The sequence below is a fragment of the Polypterus senegalus genome, chromosome 15 (assembly GCF_016835505.1).
Source record: "Polypterus senegalus isolate Bchr_013 chromosome 15, ASM1683550v1, whole genome shotgun sequence".
Taxonomy (NCBI): Eukaryota; Metazoa; Chordata; class Cladistia; order Polypteriformes; family Polypteridae; genus Polypterus; species Polypterus senegalus.
The window spans coordinates 75,433,285-75,447,712 of NC_053168.1; the positions used below are offsets into that span (position 1 = coordinate 75,433,285).

General features: G+C 34.6%; 1 protein-coding gene across 2 annotated transcripts in view; it reads right to left on the reverse strand.

Moving 5' to 3' along the window:
• The window catches only part of cdk6 (cyclin-dependent kinase 6), a 206,501-nt gene extending 195,300 nt beyond the window's left edge, over nt 1–11,201 (reverse strand). The window contains exons 1-2 of one of the 2 annotated variants that reach the window (XM_039737230.1): nt 10,946–11,201; nt 2,281–2,615 (exon numbers count right to left, since the gene is read on the reverse strand). In XM_039737230.1, coding sequence (XP_039593164.1) covers nt 2,281–2,516 — 236 coding nt within the window. In that variant the 5' untranslated portion in view covers nt 2,517–2,615; nt 10,946–11,201. Of the gene's footprint in view, nt 1–2,280; nt 2,616–7,118; nt 7,945–10,945 lie in introns of those variants that run through there. The other variant, XM_039737229.1, reaches the window with a different exon arrangement.
• Between the last annotated feature and the right edge of the window lie 3,227 nt (nt 11,202–14,428).

The following is a 14,428-nucleotide window of genomic DNA, read 5'->3' on the forward strand; positions in this document are numbered from 1 at the left end:
ATATGAAATGCATGAGTTAACAATTTTCAAAGATGGCATACTTGTCTAATGTATTTCATCTTTTAAATGCCCACAATCAAAGCAACAATCTTTACAATTTAAATGTGCTAGACCAAGCTTTGGCTGTTTGGCAAAAAAAAATCTCACTGTGTAAAAAACTGCACTTCCTGAGCCAAGTTAGTTATCACACAGCACTCTGCTTCAAACTTGCATTTGAAATTTACATGATGCCTACAGGGGTACCCATATTTCATTTCAACTACACTCTGACACAAATGAATCCACTGAAATGTGAAGAATTATGCTACTCCATGAGTCTTATGAAGAGAAAAATTCTAACTTTTTTATTTTGTTGATGTTCAAAATGTACTTTAAAATAATGAAGAACATTTAAAGATTTGGATGCCTGTTGTTGTCTGTGATAGACTTTGGCCCCTACAATCTTAAATTGAAGTAAATGGCTTTGAAAATGTCATGTTACATTTTATTAGGTGATTAGAGGTTTTGAACATAATGCACCTCAACGTTTCTTCAAATGACTAATTTTCTATTAAATTGTAGCTAATCACTTATTACTATTTGAACATCAGTACCACTGATCTATAAAGGGGGCAAAGGTGATTATTTATTTATTTATTGGCCCTTTAAAATAAAGAGTTTAATTTCAAAAGTAAGTATGCCGTTTGACTAACTCTTCTTCCATCTTTATATATTATACACTACCGTGGCTGTTCATTTGTCTGTCCAGGATTTTAAGTCACCTGTAGCTCACAAACCATTTGACCTATTGACCTAACATTTGGTACACATATACTATGTGGCGTCTACTATCTACTACTACTTTGTGATGATTGACCTCCAAGGTTATTCCTCTTTTTATTTTTATTTTATTTTATTTTATTGTTGAATCAACTCTCGGCAGTGGGCAGCAGGGCGGCGGTGTGGCGCATGCATATGGGCGCTGTTCTCATCCCTACCACCTTTGCCATCACTTCCTCTACATCTTCATATCTTAAATCATTCTTCAGGCAGATTTAAGACTTAAGTGCCAGCTTAAGTGAAAAATTAAGGAAAACGTACTAAGTAATTGCAACACAAACACTGACTTAATCAGTTTTAACTCAAAAAGATGCCGACGAAAGAAGAGAAGAAGCAGGCCGATAGGGTGGAGAAAAGAAGAGCAACTCAGGAAGCAGCAAACGCATCAACCTCTGAGCAAATGAATGCTAAACGTACAGAGAGAGTATGAAAACTATGAATGCAAGTGTTATTGTGAACTGTGCCGTTAGTGGTTCAGTAATATCTGTTGCCTTGCATCCAATACAGATAGGCTCCAACTCCCTATAGCCCTATTTTGGAAAATGCGAGCTCAGAAATTGATAGATTCCGCATAGTTGCCATTCATTGGACTTATAATCTGCTTTACCACTATAAATACGCAAACATCCAATTGATCGTCTTTAATATACTGATCATTGTCTGTTAGTTGGAAGTCATAGGTTCAATAAATCACATTTAGTTTGCACATTTCAACTGAATACAGTACTTTGTCAATTACATTTAAGTGTTTTTCTACCTACTCAAAGAACTTTACACAGATAGTGGGGTGGCAGTTCAACCACCACCAATCTGCAGTGTCCCCCTTGTGCCAGTACACTCACCACACATTAGCAATTAGTTGGAGAAGAGGTGAGACAGAAAGCCAAATAGAGATAGGAGATGATTAGGGGGAAAGAACAGATGAGGTCATGATAGACAATTTAGCTAGGACATCGAGCTACACTCTACTCTTTTTGAAATATGCCCAAGGATCTTTTATGATCACAGAGTGTCTAGACATTGGTTTTACATCTTACCTGTCTCTGTCACTGCAATGGGGGATTGGATCCACACACAGCACAGCATAAACCCACCTGCTGGCCTCACCAAAACCTCTTACAGCAGCAACTCAAGTTTTTCTGGTTGGTCTCCAATCCAAGTACTGTTCAGGCCCAAACATTCTTAGCATCATGTGGACTACCTGTTTTTAAGTGTACTGGCTACTGGTAATATAATCATGTTGAATGTCCTTGTCCATGCAACCCTAAATTGGACTGAATGCATAAATGTTCTTTTCATTACATATAAATTTTATGTTTATGTGATGGATCTAATCTGCTCTTCTCTTCTTTGAGGATAGACCTGAGGTATCAACACTATTGCCCATATCACAATAATGACATGCTTAACACTTGCAATGCTGAACTAAATAGAATTAACTGTCACTAGATGTCTTCTTACCTGACAACATTTGGATGTTCAAAAGATTCCAACTGCCTCAGTACTGCCACCTCACGGATGGTGGAGATTGGCATCCCTTCCTCTCCTGTTAGAACACGAACCCTTTTTAGAGCCACAAAGCGACCCCCATTATTCAAGTCTCTTGCTTTATACACTTTTCCATAAGCACCTTCCCCAATCTCGGCCACAGGCTCGTACTGTGGTGTTAAACTTTCCTTATCCATCTTATTAAACATTCCTTTCGTTTGTGCTACGGAGCCGGCTTCACTCCCTATCAGGGCCCAGGAGATGTCACTTTGAAAGCATCAGGACAGCTGTATGTTTCCTTTGAGCATCTGTTAAAATACAATAAAAAGAATGATTTGGAAACAAATTTTACAGTTTTCTTAGTTACATAACTTGAAAATAGTTTACACTTAATTGACCAGTGGTTGGACACCACAGTGGTTACTGCTGATGACACACAAATTGAAGTACATGGCTTCAAATTTCAAATTTGTCGCATTCTTTTGTCTCGTTACCCCAGTGTATTCTCATATGGCAAACATGTCTATGCTGGGCTAACTTGTGTCTCTAAATTAGCAGACTGTGACTGAGTACCCTATAACGAATGGGAGCCCACCTCATTGTTGGCTCCTATCTTGTACTTTATGCTACAAGATAGAGTTTGGCTTTTGTATCAGAAAAGGTAGGTTCTGAAAATGAAATCATTATGCGGACAGATGAATCTAAGCATAGTACGACAAAGCTGCCAAGAAAATCCTATATGGTTTGACTTGGATAGTAATAGGCCTCATTAGTTAATTTCCACAGTCAAAGAAACAAAAATACCACATTTTTTCAATAATGTATTCATTTAGATTAAAGTTATATTTACTTTCCTTTGATTATGATTCTCTGATTGCTTTAGGGGCTATGTAATGCAAAGGGTAGGCCTTTTTCCTTTTTGCTTCTCTTCACATTTTTCTTAATAACACTGAGGCTGTTTAATCTATGCCATCAAAAGTTACATGTTGCGTTATGCCACGTCAAAACTTTCAGATACGGTGCATATTTCATCTACTATAGTTGAGCCTTTATTAGGTTCCTATCAAGGCACCTTTACCATAAAACTTAATATAATAAATAGATGAATTGTCCTGTGAAGGAATCTGTAAAACAAATCTGCTGAGTTGGATGACATTTTCTTATTTTGCATGCACAACTTCACTGCAGTCTTTCAATCAATTTATCAATTATAGCACAGCAAAGTTCTCTTTAACATTTTCAAAATATTTGTGCTAGTGTGGGTTGTGATTATAATGGGTTACAAGGTCAAATTAGACATTCTTATCTCTAGCAAAAGTCTTTACCTCCTTTTGGGAAATTCCCAGAAACTTTCAGGCCATCTGAAATATACTGTAAAATCAAATCAAAAAATACTGGATCTTTTCCTAAGTATGGTATTTTCCTAATGAGCACTGGATTAATGGCTAAAGTGCACAGCGGTACACTTTTGTTACTGCCTCATTGCACCAAGGACTTTAAATTGTTTTGTGCAGATTTTGTATATCCTCACTGCCTGAGTTATCACCTAGTATTTTTAATTTACTCCCAAGTCTTAGAGACATACCATGATAGGATAAATGGTTGTTGGAAATTGGCCAGTTTGAATATGGGAAAGAGCATTAGTGTGCCTTTCAAAGGACTGGTGTCACTAACCCTCTTTGTAGAGTAGGCACATTCTTTTTGTGTCCTATCCACATTTGGCCCCTGTCTTGTAATTGATGTTGTCAGGAAGGGCTGTCCATAATAAGGTAATGGCAAAAGTGATTCTAGAAAAATGAAGGATAAGAACCTAAGAGATATGAGTAACAAAAGAGGGCCATTCAGTCTATCGCACTCACTTGATTAACTTAATAGCTAAGTTGCCTCAATATCTCATCCAGACACTGTACTTGTTACAAGTTGTCAAGGTATCTACTTTAACACTGTACACGGCTTGGTAGTTTGTTCCAGATTCCCAGGACTCTTTGTGTAAAGAACTGTTTTATTTTTAATATTCGTCCTAAATTTTAACCAATGTCCTTGTGTACGACATTCAGCATTAATGTGAAATAATCCTTTTGAATCAACTTTATCAGTGCTTGTGAGAATTATGATGACCTACATTAGATCCACACAAAGGTTACTCTAGTCACGACTAAAAATGTGTAATTCCCTTAGCTTATTTGAACTGGACATGTCCTGTAGTGCCACAGTGCACTTGGTTTCATATCTCTGTAAAGCTTGCAGACCTGCAATGTCTATTTTGTTATGTTGTGACCAAAACTGCACACTGTACTCAGACATGGTGTCACTAGCACATTACACAGTCTGAGAATAACATTGCCTAATTTATTTTCAACAGTTTTTACAATATCACTTTACATTTTACTTACATTTTAAATTTCTTAAGCACGCTTCCTATACAGTTAAAATATTGCATCAATCTGAACTGCTAAGTTATTTTCAATGACTGGTTAGTGTAAGGCAGCATCAGCCATCTTGTATTTATAATGAACAGCTTCTTTTGCCTGAATGTAGCACTTTGCACTTTTTATGTTTTTTTATGCTTCTTTAATATCTGCCATCTCTCCAATTTTGGTGCCATGTGCAAATTTTACAAATTACTAAGTTTACTGCAATCAATGCTATTAGTGTCATTTAGTAAAAGCAACAGTCTAAGGACATACTACACATTTTCCTCTTAAATATACTCTTTGTCTGTGGCTGATTTACCAATTAGAAATCCCATTGTTTAATTTACCTTTGATGTCAATGGCATCTAGCTTTAAGCTTAATTCTGTGTTTACCTGTATCAAAGACATTTTGAAAGTCTGAGTAAATTATGTCAAATACATTTTGTTTAATACTGCAGCTGCCTGCTTACAAAAGTCTGGCAGAAGATTTGGCAAATTAGATGGGATGGATGGTTGATCGATAGTTATTCTAGAAAAAATAACTGTTATTCCAATTAGCCAAATTAAATTTTAAAGATGACAAAAACTTAACATTAATAGTTGACCCTGAAGTTCTATGTCCTTCATGAGAACTGAAAAATGGCATCTTCATATGACTTAAATAGTTGGATTTTTTAATTAAGTAATATTATGTAACTGTTCTGCTCTGTTCTTCTGCCTCAAAGCTATGGGATCTGGTGTCAATAACCCTATTTGTAGAGTTCGTTCTTTTTGTGTTAATGTGGGCTTGTTCCAGGCAATACAGTATTTTCCTGTAATATCCCAATGATATAGTATACATATGTCCATTTTGAATTATCCTAATACCATCCAAAGAACTGCTGCTCAGTGCAGGGTTGAAGGGTTAGCTCCTCCCTTGACTGTAATGGGAACAGTGGCATCAGAAAATGGAAGTGTGAACTTCTCAACATCCATCCATTGATTTTCAAACACTCTTATCCTAAGCTTTATCTTTAGGGTTACAAGAAATAAAAATATAATGTATGCCTGTGCATGTGTTTTACTGGAATTTCTTTTCAAGTTACCAGAAATTGATTAATGGCATTCTATAAAATACTTGAAGTTAAAATATCACCCAGCCAGTCCTCTTTTTATACAGCACATTTTGACTTTCATAGACTACAAATACAATAACAATTCAGACATTTCATGCTGTTTTATTTTTGTCAGGAACAGTTGTCTAGAGCCCTGGTACAGTGCTTAAGGTCAATGTCTACATTTGAAAAGGTACTTTAAAAACAGTACATTGAACATTGTATTTTAAAATTCTAATTTTCCATTCAGACTAAAACTTTGATTTGCTGATAATATTTTTATGAAAGTATTTGACGGTGGATTCCCATTTAGAAATGACTAAATGAACTATCTGAATTTCCCCATGGGATTAATAATGTTGATCTTATCTAGTCTAATTCTAAAGAGTTATAAACGTTGGTCAAATGCATACTCTTTTTGGAGCTCAACAGCTGTGAAAGCCAGGCTCCTTTATGCATTTCACAGGTGTACTGTACCTAAATTATGCCTCATATGTGGTTAAATATAATTTACAATTTTACAACTCATAAAGACACTGCACTCCAGCGTAGAAGAAAAAATGTATAATAATCATCTATAACACTTCCCAAACGCGAGTAATATGAATGCATTGCTAATCTACATTTGATAATTGGCATCGGTTATTGTCTGTGCAAAAAAAGGCGAAGCAATGATGTCTGCTTTCTCGAAATTAACACTTCGTTTCCAGTCTTATAATACTTGTACATTCCCTTATGCAAATAGGCTCATCATATTCGTAAAATATTTGAATAAGGGAATATACGGATATGATCATATATGCGCTCATTTACAGTATACGATTTGTAACATCGCTATATTCCCTTATGTACTAGCAAAGATTGAGTGTGTGTGTCTCTAACGCACGCCTGCTTCAATTTTAGTCGCCTCTGTATTCCCAAAGATACCCAGCACTGTTTAACCTGGAGTTTCGACACGTGGTAGCCCATACTAATCCATTGTGCAGGCGCACCGCGATGACCGATTAGAAATGATGTACAGCGAGGTAAACTGAGAGTTATGCTACACAATCTCATTACCTCTATTTTACACTAAATTTAAAGGAACAGATTTAAAGGTAATAATTACACTTATTACAGTTACGACTCTCAGAACACGTTTATATATAAAAATAATCAATGAATCGAAAACGTTCATTACATGCAGCTTTCTACAGTCAACATGAGAAATGTTTGAAAATATTTTTAAAAACCGTTAAACACAACCACTAATAAAACTCCTGAAATGGCAAGCTACCATGTGGCTGAATAATCCCCAAATTACCTGATCGATATTTTTATAAGCGACAATCCCGGTGTAAAATCGCTTTCTTTCTTCCTCTGTCTTTGTGCACGGTGAGGCAGATCTTGCTTTCTGAACTGAACTTTGTGAATACTTCAGTGATCCTCCTCCGAAGTCCCTGTCCGGGGCCACACAGGTAGACGTGCCGTATAAAAGACCAGCCTCATTCTCCAGTAGCACCACTAGCAGCAGCAGCGGCAGCGACAGGAATTCAGGCAGATCAGCAAAAAATTAGGGGGGGTGGACTCATTTCCCACATATACGCACACCAATGTACATGCAACTTTTTTTTCGGGAGATCGAGATTTGTACATGAGCCCTTTAAAGTACAGTTATTTTCTTTCCCTTTCTTCTTCCTAATATTTTACTCCATGACAGAAGACTGTCTGCAAGGCACGATCTATTTTCTGTTCTTCGTTTTCTTCCCTTTCCCACGCTGGCTGAATGTGTCTTGACCCCCTTCAGAGAAGTTTGACACAGAGCAGCAACATTTCCGCATTCCTCAGCACAACAAAGGAAACCGCCTCCTGTTTTTTTCTCTCCCTCACACACATACACACACGAGCGCACACCGAACACACTCCGTTGAGTTATACTTTGCTTGTAAGATGCAGTGTGTGTGGAAGACGAGCAATACGCCGCGGGTGCGAATATCGTTGATAGGACTAACGCGAAGGCGCGACGTACTGCACTCCCAGGACTGGGTTCAAGGCCCCCGAGCTGCAGATGTGTGGAACTACTGCCTGGCTGTTGATGTTTAACTTGGACCGACTTAGAGCAGGGCAGTGTCCTTGTAATATTCCGAACTGGAAAGAACTCTTCACGCTTTTTTACATGACACTGTGTGTAACAACCCACTGTTACATACACACTGTGAATCTATTATAGGCTGGAAGAAAAAAGGAAGATACACTAAATGTGAACAGCATTATTTATAATTAGATCTTCCTTTTTTCCGAAAGGTACACTGCACGAATATTACCTTTACCGGCTTTAAAACGTCCAGCACACCGCGAGCATCCTACCTGCGCCCGCTGCCTACCCTGCTCCATGCCCACCCCTGTTACACCACAGCTGGCAAAACGCTTTTCGTTTGTTCCACAGTGGGAAATAGATTTCCACCTGCACATTGTCTCGCTTCGTCCTCCAGCGCCGTTTAAATTATGTCATTAAAGCATCCCCTCCCCCGTTTTCTTTTTTTTTTTTTTTGAAGATTTAATATTCTTAGGTTAGACGGTTGGATTTCTTAGAAAAGTCTTTCTTCGAGAAGCGTGCCTCACACATACACATGCGCATGCCTTCTGTACCCAGAATGCTACGCGTCCCTCAAAACATAAACCTTATAGTTATTAACAGTGAAACAAAACGAATACTTAAGGACATCGCTATTGATATGTTCGAGAAAGAAATGTCTGTCCGGCGTAGAAAAAACGAAAAGACTGTTCAAGGTCATGTATGAAGAAGCAACTTGCATTGACGCTGAAGCCTAACAATAATTATAATATTACGAATTTTCTTTTTTTTCCAAGGGATTGAGCCACAGCAAGGGGCGACAACGGGGAAACTTTTAGTGCAGCGGCGAAAAACGTGCATAGTCACTGTGGTCAGCCTGTGGAGCTGCCCCTTGAGAAACAGAGAAAACAGGGTCAGCCCAGACCTCCCCTTGACGTATGGCTTTATGTTAAAATAGTTTTCTTTCTTTCTTTCTTTCTTTCTTTCTTTCTTTCTTTCTTTCCTTCTTTTCGAATCCAGTATATCACTTGGACCATAATGATTAAATGCGGCGACAGGTTTTGTCTTGGAAAAAAGCTTTTCAGGGTTTGGGGTAAGTTTTTTTTTTGCAGACATGCAGTCTGGCTGAGATAACTAAGTAACCAAATTCCAAAATATTAAAAATTTTATATTTATTTCTTATAATTTATCATAATATACATTTGTAATGCTTCTGTCATTTAAATTGTACCAATTTAGCTTTTACAGTACCTTTTAGATCTGTCTATCTTATAGTATATTTTTTTAGTTTCTTTAAGATCAGTCTGTCTTACTTATATAGTGCCTTTCAGCTATAGACATCTTTTTATCTTCTAGTATCTTTTGTATCTATCTTACTCCTATAGCTTAATGTCTATCTTACTTATATCATATAGTGTCTTACAGATCTATCTATCTATCTATCTATCTATCTATCTATCTATCTATCTATCTATCTATCTATATTGTATTTTTTCCTTACAAAATCTTTTGATTGTATAGCTGGTGAATACATTTCTATATTCTTTTGTTAGATGATTGAATAAAGTTTGTTTTAAAAGCTAAAAAATCTGTCTGTCTATCTTATATACACTAGTTCTTTTCAGACCTAGATCTCATCACGTTGGGTGCCTATCCTGTAGGAACCAATAATGGGCAGGGCACCAATCCATCACAGGGCACACTTACACTCATACTACTATTCACTCATAAAATAATAATAATAATTCTATACATTTATGTAGAACTTTTTTCACTACCCAAAGCATGCATATTTATGTCATCATGGTACAAATTGTTTCAAATAAGAAAAAAATAATCAGATTATGATGGTTTACACTGCATTGGTTTCAGAGAATTGAAGTTGAACAATCACTTAATACCTGTGCTCTAGCAGCATACATGTTTTGTGAAATTCTCTTATAAGTGTTTATTTACAAAATATATATAAAAAAAAGATTTTTACATTCTTCAAGGTTTTTTTTAAGAAAGGTGCCATATTAAATACTCATCCATCCATCAATTAAACATATAAAAAGCTAGTTAAAGTAGCTAGGCTGTAAAGAAAGATAAACAGCTTAGAGGCAGTGGAAGCAGTGCCATACATTGCTTCCCTAATGTGTATAAATGCATGTAATCTTCTGTCTTAATTTGATAAATCAATAATACAGATTTTTGCTAAAATTTCCAAATCTATAAAACACATAAAGGATGAGTGAAAGAGAAAGTGCCATATAGAACCTGATTACTTTATATGGTACCTGAAAGCACAGAGCCAAGAACAAAATAAACAATACTTCAATCACAGTGTTAAGGGCTTTCACTATAAATCAACTCTGAAGCCATCTATTCACCTAAACATCTATCCATTTTCAAACCCACTTAATCTAGTTAAGTGTCAAGGGGATCAGAACTTATCCCAGTAACATTCAGTACAAGGCAGAAACCATCTCTGATACAGTATATAAAAAACTTTGTTAATAGTTCTATAGTTGTCTTTTTATTAAACATTATAAGAAGCATTTTCTTTGTGTTTTCAAAATAATAGATTTCTTTTACACAAATCACTTCTATGTGTATTTTTTATTATAGATTAGCTGATTTAAAGGGTAAAATTATAAAGGTAATGGTAATACACTGTACTGTATATATAATTTTCTTACACCTTTCTAAATAAATAAAAGCTTCTTATATCCATAGTGCAATAGTAACATTGATAAATGAGCTTAAGGTGAAGTCAACTGTCTTTTCATACACATTCATATATAAGTCTCACTTTGTAAGCTGCATTGATTACAAGAATAAACCTTGTTTTCCTTACCAAACTGACTAATCTGATTATATTTTCTTTAATTTTTTTGGTGCGGTATTAGAAGTCTGACAAAGATATACCTTCAGTTTCATTTGCTGCCCTCTTCTATATTTAGTCATTAAATTTGAAAGCAAACCTGCTTTGATATTTTGAAGTCTGTTGCCTATGTGCATGCAAACTCAGTTTAGAAAGTATACCCAAACAATTGCAAAAAGAGATAAACTGTTAAAGAAAGAAAATAAGTTACCAGAATGCATTAATCCAGGACTGGCATTTCCACCCATTTTAAGAAAAAATTATGCCGTTTAAGACAGAGAGACACTTCTGCAAGGAACAGGAAATGACAAAATCAGACAATACGTAAACATTGCATTCCATTTAAATAATGACCTGCAGAATGTATTAGATGTAAATGCAAATGTCACTGCTTAGACCAAGCTTTACACCAATATTATTAATCAATAGTGATTTAAGCAGACATAAAACATGCTTGATATTCAATATTCTCCCTGGTAAAAATGTATTTTTTTAATTTTAACTAAAACAATCTAAAATTGCAATAGACACTTTTCTGTGTTTTTGTAACCTATACAAAATTTTCCAGTATGTTTTTACATATATAGAAGCTATATATAGAAGCTTAGGTGTACCTTTATTCGCATTATAGTATGTAGAACAAATTAAATATTGAATAAAGGTTAAAAATATTAAATGAAACTCTGTATGCTTATTAGATCTGTATTCGAAGTGAAGCATTCAATATCATGGGGAAAAGTTGGGGGTTTTTTTTGTCACTTTTTATTAAATCAAAAACATTAGACATTAGACACTCAACCTGACTGCACAGTGGTAAATATAAACTGCATGAACATATCTAATAAATAAAATACTGCAGTATGATAATTTTATTTAATACATCTAATCGACAATCAAATTTAATAAAACATAATAAATTGTGTTTTGTGAACACCTAAAACAATAGTATAATAACTATACATTAATCTGGAGGGGAATGTGAATCAAAGGAGAAAAAACCTGTTTTTGTCTATCAGCACAAATGATTTATCCATCCATCCATTTCAGATCTTCATAGTTTTGTTCAGGTTCACAAGGACATCTGATTCTGAACATTTCCAAATGACACCTGCTTGCTTCTCAACATTTAATCTGATTATACTACTGCTAATAACAATAGCTGGCTTTAGTTAAAAACTTAAATAACTCATATTAATGTCACAACATTCTGAATTGATTTGAAAGCATTACCAAATGTTGGGTTTATTGTTTTTAAAATGTTTATAAACTTTATTCAGTGAAATTAGTCAGTCTTAATTTGCTGATGCACACCATTAAATAATATACATGTAATCTGGAAACACATATTTATTAGCATGACCAAAGTAAAGTAACAAATCAAAGTTAACAAGTGTACATATCATTTAATTCTAGCTATTTGCAATTGATTGAATGTTATATTATTATGATGAAATATTCAGTTAAAATAGCAAAATATGTCCATATTTAAAGCTGAACCAGATTCATCTGACTCCCAAAAAAATTTGATGAAAGAACAGGGACCCCATTATGAAGTTTTATAAAGATTGTATACTTGTCTTTATTTTTTGTTTATTTTGATATCTTTTTTGTATTTATATTAAAGTTTTCAAAATTGACATTTCAAATATGATAAAATAAACATGGTTTATAAACTTCAGCACACCTTTTGTTATTTTCATGAAATGTTTTTTTAAAGGCTATATTATATTGCATTTTATTATTCTACTATATGTTATTATTTTGCCTTTGAAGAAGTGCCTCATCAATAGTGAGAATAAAAGGTATTGTGGAATTTTAAATAGCTAAAAAAGTAAAGTAAACACTGGTAATGTATAAAATATGTTAATCAAATTAACAGATTTTATGAATTATTAACCGTTTGTTAACATTTAAGAAATTATATATGATATTCATTCTTTTTAGGTAAAGTGAAACTGAAGTGTAGCACAAAAGTTAAAGGTCTTATAGGAATGCCAGATCTAAATTATATAAAGCACTTTCCATTTATAATATTTAAATTTAGAAGTAGAGCTTAGTTAATACAGAACATAAAATAACATTCAGTCAAAAATTAAAAGCAACAAATCAAACAAAAAACATTGTGCAATAACCACATTTACACAAAAATACTGCATACACAGTCCTTAAAGTAGCATTAATAAAATGTGATTGACAATAAATAAATGCTATAGAAAACAAATCAGCAAAATTCCAGGCAAGCCAAAGTCTGCATGACCGATGCCAGCTAGCTGCTTAGCTCCTTCCTCGACACTATGGTACTTTATGCTTCTGGAGAATACTGCTGTGGCTTGGTCTTTCTCTTCTAATGCTGATCTCTTCCATCCATTTTAATGTCCCATTCCCAGGCCAGGGGAGTAGCTGAAGCAAAGTGTCTGCAATTTGATTGTTAAAATAATTCGGTACAATCAAAATTAAAAAAGAAACCTTGCAATGTCGCTTACTAATAGACACTGCATTAAGAATGTTTTCAAAGTTATTTGGTGCTTATCAGTTTTGTTATTGTCAAGTTCGAGATCATAGGGATGTATAGTACTGTTTGCAAGATAAGAACCAATCCTGGATGGGAGGCCAGTTCATCATCATCATCAACTTTATCATAATGTTATTATTGTTGTTGTTACCATTATTATTTTTGTTGTAGATATTCCAGTATATTAATGCTACTAACATTTGCTATGTTTTATAACAAAAATTATTTTATATTTGTGAAGAAATAAGATCCTGCTAAATAATGTTTAAAATGTTATATTTTATAGATTAGTTTGCTTTTTTCTACAACTGTTCCTACCAAACTTAGTTACCAGCACAAGGTTTTACTATTTAGTATCAGTGAGCAGAAGTGACCAGTATTTTCATTATAAGACCTGTAATTTCAGTAGAATAGTACCTTTGCTAAAAAAATATATGTACTTTACATGAAGCAGTCTATAGTGTACAGTTTATGCAAATTATTTTTTTAACAATTTCAGTTTGAACAAATCTTTAAAGACATTGGCCATATGTATTTGACTTCTGGTGAGATGTGACTTTGCATTAAAATCTAACATATCAGCATAACAAGTTATAGGCAACTAGGAAAAAAATATTTTATGTTCAACACTTCTAATAAATATACTGGACACACCCCATAGTTGTAAAATGTACAACTTTGTTTTTTGTTCAGAACATTTTCTGCAATGTTCTTTTTTAAGGTCTTATGAATCGACTTCTTTGTGTTCTGAATTTTCGCTAATAAAATTACTTAAGTTATTCAGTTTAGAAATTGAAATAAAGTGGTTCACTGAATAATGTTTTAAAATTAAAATATTCAGAAAGTGTGCATAAGTACATTATTAGTAAGGTGAGTTAATAATCCCAACACCTGTTAATCCTGCCTTCATTGACACTACATATGTTACACATTTACCATATTTGCCAAAATCACTTTACTAATAGTTAATATTTAGTTGTATTACTTTACTATATAGGAGACCTGCGTTTGCTTCCCGGGTCTTCCCTGCATGGAGTTTATATGTTCTCCTTGTGTCTGCATGGGTTTTCTCCGGGTGCTTTGGTTTCCTCCCACAGTCCAAAGACACGCAGGTTAGTTGCATGGCAATCCTAAATTGTCTCTAGTGTGTACTTGGTGTGTGTGCTGGCACCCTGCCTGGGG